The sequence below is a fragment of the Amphiprion ocellaris genome, chromosome 3 (assembly GCF_022539595.1).
Source record: "Amphiprion ocellaris isolate individual 3 ecotype Okinawa chromosome 3, ASM2253959v1, whole genome shotgun sequence".
NCBI classification, from domain to species: domain Eukaryota; kingdom Metazoa; phylum Chordata; class Actinopteri; family Pomacentridae; genus Amphiprion; species Amphiprion ocellaris.
The window spans coordinates 16,953,887-16,961,914 of NC_072768.1; the positions used below are offsets into that span (position 1 = coordinate 16,953,887).

At 42.7% G+C, this 8,028-nt stretch overlaps 1 protein-coding gene across 1 annotated transcript; it reads left to right on the forward strand.

Annotated features, from left to right (window-relative positions):
• The first annotated feature begins 3,527 nt into the window (after window positions 1-3,527).
• tmem168b (transmembrane protein 168b) lies at window positions 3,528-7,504 on the forward strand. Its single transcript, XM_023291651.3, has 4 exons — window positions 3,528-5,026; window positions 5,212-5,354; window positions 5,538-5,812; window positions 5,978-7,504. The coding sequence occupies exons 1-4, from the start codon at window positions 3,890-3,892 to the stop codon at window positions 6,523-6,525; spliced, it is 2,103 nt and encodes a 700-aa protein (XP_023147419.2). The 5' UTR covers window positions 3,528-3,889; the 3' UTR covers window positions 6,526-7,504.
• Window positions 7,505-8,028: the final 524 nt, after the last annotated feature.

Here is an 8,028-nt window from a genome sequence, read left to right on the forward strand (position 1 = left end):
AGTCGAGGCAAGTCAGAGAACTTCAAGACCTTCCATCAGCTGGACCAGATGTGGCATCATCTCCCTCTGAACATCTGGATGACAGGAGAAAAGACAGAAATCAAACACAGATCACAGAAATACAATTTATTCACTTTCATCATTTTATAAAAGTAGCATGAACTTTATTAAAACTTGACATCAGTAATGAAAGAAAATGTTTTTATCTCGTGTTGAAGCTAAATTTAAAGTCAATTTTAATGACAGTTTATCCTGAGAGGAGTGAGAATGGAGCTTTTCTTTCCTTTTCAGAATATTACCTCAAAATATTCTGTTTATTATTGGCTTTAGAAGCATTTTTCTTTACTTATTTATTTTTAGATACCTCAGACTGATACACTTTGCTGGTTTGCAGATAATTTCATGTACAATGACAATAAAGATCTTCTATTCTAACATATTTTGCTAAAACAAGAACTGCAAACCTTCTCAACCATCTCTCAGGCTGCAAAATTCCAACTGCGACCAAGAATTATCTGATGTAGTTATTATTATAATCTTTACTGAACCAGCCCTGGAATTAATAAAAATCTGTATATGGATATGATTTTCTCTGATGGGACCACTATGGAAGCTGTAGTAACAATTAACTATCCTTTGAAGGGAAAGATTAGGTCTTCTTCAGGTGGACAAAAAAAATGCTCTCCCTTAAAAAACAAAAAAATTGCATACAATAAAGTAAATCTCTTCTGCACTGCACACATACTACACTTTTGTATAACTCTGGATGTCAGAGTAAAGGCAGACAGATCCACCGATCAGCCACAACATTCTGACCACTGACAGCTGAAGAGAACAACATCCATCATCTTGTTCTAATGTAACGTTCTGCTGGGAAACCTTGACGTTCATGTGGATGTTTGACATGTACCACCACCTAAACACTGCAGGACAAACAACCCCCTAGTCTCCATGGCAACAGCAGTCCTTGATGCCAGCTGCCTCCCTCAGCAGGACAAACTAAAACTGATCAGGAGTGGTCCGAGGAACACGACAGAGCTAAGCTGTTCACCTGGGTTCCACACTCCCCACATCCAGATCTGATTGAGCATCTGTGGGATGGTCCAGGATCAGCCTGGTCTAGGTAGGACCCACCCTGCAACCCACAGGATCCACAGAATCCACAGAACATCCCCAGAGGTTCTGATGAACCACTGGGTCAGAGGAGTTTTAGCAGCATAAAGGGACCAACACAGTATTAGTCAGGTGGTCAGAATGTTATACTGTTATATTGTCATGCTGATTATATGATCAGTAAATGTTACCATCGATTATAACATCCACATTGATCAGGAAAAAAAACAACAACTATCAGTTCATTCAGAAACTGTGGGGTTAAACCTAAAAACACAGACCTCAACAGCAGTTTGTTTCAAAGCAGAACACCAGCTGGTTTTCACTAAAGAAGCTTTCAAAGCAACAATTAAATGACAGTTTTGTTCTCATTAAGTTCAGAGTGAGCCAAAATAATGTACACACATCAGGAAAAGAAAAACTTTTATAAATATTTCATTTTTATAAGTACTTCTATACATATTGATACCTCTTTCTAAGTTTGATCAAATCACGATAACTCTGTGTCCTGTTGTACGATGTTTTCCCAACAGATGGCGCTACCCTCATGAATGGAGCATCAACAAGTGACGTCTACAACACAACAGAAATGTCTGGAAGCCAGTGGCCACCACTTTGAGCACCTCTTGTAATTGTAGAGGCCAAAGATAACTTTTATTAATCTCATGATGTCTGAATAAATTTGGTATTGATATATTTATGCAAGTTTTTCTTTTCCTGATGTGTGTAAACATTATTTTGGCTGACTCTGTATAATGGGTTTCTGACAGGTCACCAGGCAACATCTTTTTATAATAATGACAAACATACCTGCATTCTACAGGAGTGATTTTCCTCATGTGCAGGTAAAGATGTGTGAGGAGCTTAGAGATGACAGGAGCAGGAGTCATCCTCACTAATTCAGCTTCCACCTAGAAACAGAAAGACCACAAACAAACACACTGATATACTCTCAAACATTCAACCTCACAGCCTCAAATTATCTGTTTAGGAAGTGTTGTGTTTCTAAATTCTGCTGAAAGCATTGACAGACATTCTCTTACAAGGTTGTGTAAAAAGCAGCCTGTCCTCTGAGCTACTCAGAAATCTTCCTGAACAAAGTTTCTACGTGTAAATCAGCTCAACAAAAACTAAAGCCTCAGTCACAGATAACAGGTATCGCAAATTATAAATAACTTTCTTTGTTAACTCAGACTTTCTGCTTCAACTTCACATAAAAAGGGGAGTTTAACTCATCAGGTGACTGAAAATGAACGGCTTGTGCAGTTTTAGATCCAAAAGTAGGATGTTTCAACTCATGTTTTACTACAAATACATGCAGTAATAAATAGATACAATGGCTGGTTGTTAGTTTATTCACTATTAATGTCATTTTATATACTGGATTGAACTTGAGCAGTGGAAGAGAGAAGGAATTTAATGAAATTATGGAGATTCAGAGAGGTAATGTTGTGCAATGTTAAGTTAAGCACGGTTTAATTCAAACCAGCTGAATGTTAAACTTCAGTGCAGCTCAACGGGTTTCAGTTAACCTTAAAGTAAAATAACTTTTTTAAAAGCTAAAATACACAGCAGAGAAATACAGGTTGAGAAGGTCATTCTAATAAGGAGGACAGCTGCTGCAGCAACTAACACAGGTGTTCAGCGGTAAGTTAGCCACCTGTGTTAATTAGCCCGCTAGCTAACTTAGCCACTTAGCTAGCTAACGCGTCCGGACCAACTGCTGAAACACGACAAAACACAACTCTTCACAAGTCGCTGACTTAACGTACAACAAAACAACGCTACTGGTTAGAAGTATTTATCGTCTTACCGTGTTTTACTCCAAAAACAAGGTCAACAGCAGCCAGAGATGCTACCAGACGTGCCGACCATTGATATACATAGTAGACTAGATACGCTAGCGCGCTGTCTTCTATATTATCTGTGGTCTGACCAATCGCTGCTCTCTGGTTCCGCCCTCTGAGAATCTTGTTGTCGTTTGGCTCCACTCTTGCTAATGACCACTTCCGGTCTCAGAAAATGAAAAAAATGACCTTTTTTCGTTTCTGTCTCTTACTGATTTTACTTTCTTGTTATTCTAAATATAAAACGAAAATCAAAGCATTTTAAAAAAAAAATGGCATATCCCTTTGTGATCATGAAAAGGAAAAACGCCTTGTATTTTAATTTTTATATTTTAAAACGAAAATCAAATAACCACTCGTTTATTGTTTTTCAATACCGTTTTCAGAACGGAAAATCCAACTACCAGATCCGTACACGGACCGTTCTCATACCCTTTGCTTACATTTTGAGCCCAGAATTAGCATTGCTAAGTAAAGGGTAGAACTGAGGAGTGAACCTTTAAACATACAGCCCATGCCTTTAACGCTGTGCATTAACTTTGACCCTGAGCGCTTGCCGTAGTCGAAGCGGCATCATGGCGGCTGTCATCTGACTCGAAAGTTTTGACGTGACAAACTTTTTCAACTGATATGTCTTTCACATTTCTGACAGCCGGTTCCAGAGCACTCCATCTGCAGCCTTTCGACCCAGCACCGGACGGCAGATAAAACAACACGAACAACGACCTTCAGGATGTAAAAGTTTACGACTGTTAACCGGCGCAGAGACGCAGCGCTGATAGCTAACGGTTGCTAAGCTAACTACTTTCAACAAGTTAGCCCGCTGCTGAACTCACTGTGGACTTCAAATGTCGTAACGGACAACAGACCGAATATAACTCGTCAAAGTGCCTGTTTCTGGGTTTGTGCAGTCAGTCTTCCAAATCAAAATGTGTCGCTTTCTACGCTACTGTGTCAGCCACTGCCTTCACGCAGCCATGACACGGCTGGAGGAGGTCAACGGGGATGTGAGCATGTGGTCGTCTGTCCGGTGGCTGGGCTACCTGTCCAGTCTGAACCTGCTCATCGCCCTCTGTCTGGGTCTGTATGCCCGGTGGGAGAGGACCGCAGAATCCACTCTTCTGGTCATTTTTGTTCTGGCCCTGTTTGTCCTCGGAATAGCCAGCATATTGTACTACTACTTCAGCATGGAGAGGATGAGCCTCAGCCTCCTGCACCTGTGGTTCGGCTTTCTGCTGGGTCTACTCTGTTTTCTCAACAATCCTGCCCTGGAGAGCGACGTCAAGGAGCAGGCGGCCAACTACCTGCTGCTGGCCAGTGTGGCTCTGAGGACGCTGTGGGCGCTGCTGGAACGGCTGTTCGGATGTACCCGGTACCGTCCCGCCTTCCTCACCTCGGCGGAACGGCTGGAGCTGGCGGGCTTCGCCACCGCCAGCACGGCGCTGCTCATCCAGAAGTCCCTGAGCGTGATGGTGCTGGTGGTGTCGCTGGGTACGGTGATGGTGGCCCTCAGGATGAAGGCCCTGCTGGCTCTCCCCAACCTGGTCTGCTTCGCTGTCATCACCGCCGTGCTGTTCTTTAAGTCCCTGAACATCACCACCAACCCGTTCGCCCTCGCCTGCTTCTTCAGCCAGCTCATCTGCGACCCCCTGCTGGACGTCTACTTCAGCGGACTCTCCGTGACCGAGCGCTGGCAGCCTTTCCTGGTGTGGAGGGGCATCTGGCGCCGCCTGTCCCTCCTGCCTCTGCTGGTGGTCGAGGTGATCTTCATCGTCCTGGCTGCTCGGAAGCTCACAGACCTGGACCAGTGGTACGTGATGATCCCAGGCTTTGTGGTGTGTGGGCTCTTCTGGGCCATCTGCCACATGGTGTTTGTCATTACTGTGTGGGGCTTCCACACCAAACTCAGCGACTGCCAGAGGTTGTGCTTGTCCCAGGGGTCAGAGGACAACAGCCTGGACAAGGTGATGGCCTCAAAGGGAATGAGACATTTCTGTCTCATCTCTGAACGCCTGGTGCTCTTCACGCTGGTGTCAACTGTTGCTGTGGCAGCTTTTTGTTGGCAGGTAAGCAGGACATATTTATCTCTATATTCTATCTATATTAAATAGACTTTGCTGTAGTGGTACATTCTAAGCACAACTACAGAAATATCCTCAAAATACAAAACAGTCTCATTCATGTGTTTATTTACACCAGTTTGCTTTCCACTTCTTAGTATTTCAGTGACTCTTGTGAATTTACTCTGCAGGCCTCCAGCAGTATTTTTGTGAGCATGTTCCTGCTCATTCTGCCTCTGGAGTCTCTTTTCCAAGGACTCTTCCATGAGCTCGGGAGCAGCCTGGGAGGAACCTGTGTGGGCTATGCAGTGGTCATCCCCACCAACTACTGCAGGTAGTGCAAAAGTCAAACCAATGCACTTGTGTGAGTTTATTAAACAGTCATCGGTCAGTTTAGACCATGAGGCCCTATAATGTCACTCATTATTTACTTTGACTTAATATGAATTGATATATTTATAGTCTTCACTCGTGATTTTCTTCATTGTCGTCTGTTTTATTTGTGTTTGTCCTGCAGTCCTGATGGTCAGCCTATGCTGCTGCCTCCAGGCCAGGTGCATGAGCTGAACAGGCGCTCTACAGGTATGTTGAGCAACGTGCAACGTTTCTTCGCCCACCACCTGATTGAGACTTTTGGATGCGACTACTCCACCAGCGGGGTGACTCTAGAGGCTCTGCAGGCCAAGATGAAATCCTTCTTGGAGCTCCGCACAGCAGACGGTCCTCGCCACGACACCTACGTGATCTTCTACAGCGGCCACACACACCGGACAGGAGAGTGGGCGCTAGCAGGTAATCATTTTAATAGTAGTAGAATTAGATGTTGGGGCTGCGCAATTAATTGTACAATAATTGTTTTCTTCTGCCAGTAGTATGCTTTGTAAACTGAGAATTCCATTTTTCTCATGGGTAATTTGTTTTAGTGTAATCTAACATGGATTCTGTGTTCTCAATCAGGAGGAGACACTCTTCGTCTGGATCAGATCTTGGACTGGTGGAGGGAGAAAAATGGCAGCTTCTGTTCGCGCCTCATCGTGGTGCTCGACTGTGACAACTCGTTGCCGTGGGTGAAGGAGATCAGGAAGGTGGAGGGCCTGTATGTGGCAGTGCAGGGAGCAACGCTGGCCAGAGTGACGGATGTTGAGCTGCAGGACCCTCCACAGCTCGGAGACTTCACCTGTCAGTGGGTGGAGTATAACTGTAACTCAAACAGCGACATCCAATGGTCAGAGAGGGGCAGGGCGGTTTCTGCCAACTATGGCATCTCCAAACACTGGAGCGACTACACGCTGCATCTGCCGACAGGAAGTGATGTGACCAATCACTGGAGCATGTACTTTCCACGGATGACCTACCCGGTGGTCCAGCTGGCGCTGTGGTGCGGCAGTCTGAACCTGCTGTGGATCTGTGGCGTCTGTCTGCGATGTTTGAGGAGAGTCAAACTCAACTGGTTCCCACCAGCCATACTGGACACTGGGCAAGGCTTTAAACTGGTCAGATCATAGAAATATAGGCAAAGGCTATTTGTTTTTTTTGTTTGTTTTTTTGTAGATTGTATTTCACCAGAATATTTTCTTAAAGTGAGTAAGTTTTTTTGTTTGTTTTTTTTTTTACCCTGAAAACAGGCAGCTATTGGATCATCAACTCCTTGTTAACCAGCATCCTGTTAAGTTACTTAAAAAATAATCAGTTACTAATGGAGCCATTTAGAAATTTTGTCTTTAAAGCACCATTTTTTATATTCTTTGAAAGTAGTTATGTTGATGTGTTCTATTTGACTTGGAGATCTTATTGTCTAACATCCCTGACAGACACATACATGCCAACTTGTGGGATCAGACTGAGCACACTGACACTATTTTGCACATTAGATCTGATTCCACCTTGAATTTACATACATTCACACGGTGCCTTTTAACCTTAAAATCACGAAACATCAAGCTAGCTTGATTGATCTTTCGAAGCTTAAACCAAAGTGGCCGAGGTACATTTTTAGACCAAGATCTCAGACATAAACTCTATTTTAAACAGTCGGTTTGTAGAGCACCAGCTTTTATATTCTTGTTTTGATGAAATGATTCCTCTTACATGCTTCGGCACTCCTTTATGTATTTTACACTCGTAGATTCTTTCTGCTCCAATGCACTGCTTTGTGTCTGTTGTAACAATGCTTTCTAATGCTTCAGGGGTGAACTTTGAATCCACTCCAGCTGCTTCAGGGAAAAAAGAGAGTTTTAACTGTACTGATGAATGCACTACAAGCAGATGTGTATGAGGACTGCAGTATTTATCTCATGAATGAGTGAACCGCAGGAATTAAATGCATCTCACAATGAGATTAATTTTCCTCCTGGGGTTTATTACCATTTACTGCTCTATGCAAGTTTATTCTCATCAGTTTACTGTGTTTGCAAAGGGATATGTGGTAAGAAAACTAAGTGGAAGGTGGATGGAACTATGCAATAAACGAGAAGTGGAACTTGACTGCTCAAATTATGAATTTACTGGGGTCCAAGTACTTCTTATTGGATATATTCCATTGTACACAAAATGAAATGGGTTACGTTCACACGTCAGTGACAAATCAGATTTTTTAAAAACTCAAAAATTTTATATAGGGCTCTATTTCATATATTGCAAATATTATATATTATTCTTGAAATTCTCCTGGACAGAACAGTGCATTTTGGTACTATTTATATGGGTTCTGGACAGGAATTAGGAGACTTATAATTTAGTTCAGAGATTAGGTTTGTTGAGTTTAGAAACATTTGTTGGCATCCAGACAAATTTATTTAAAGAGGGGCTCTATTTGAACTTATTCAATATTCACTCCTCATTAATTTATTAGAAATTTCATTTGTTTTTATATGTTAGATTGCCTGCCTGCAGGAATTTCACATTTTTGCATCTTAAGTTGACATGAATAAGCACCTAAATATACAATTACTTCACAGGAAATATAGTAAATGACGAGGACTGGGAGGACCTGCAGGTGAGAGAGAAAA

Bases quoted from the DNA above. Each gene is read 5' to 3' on its own strand.
- tmem168b (XM_023291651.3), top strand. From the start codon at position 3,890: ATGTGTCGCTTTCTACGCTACTGTGTCAGCCACTGCCTTCACGCAGCC. The intron at 5,355-5,537 runs GTAGTGCAAAAG...TTTGTCCTGCAG, and splicing joins ATCCCCACCAACTACTGCAG to TCCTGATGGTCAGCCTATGC. The intron at 5,813-5,977 runs GTAATCATTTTA...GTTCTCAATCAG, and splicing joins AGGAGAGTGGGCGCTAGCAG to GAGGAGACACTCTTCGTCTG.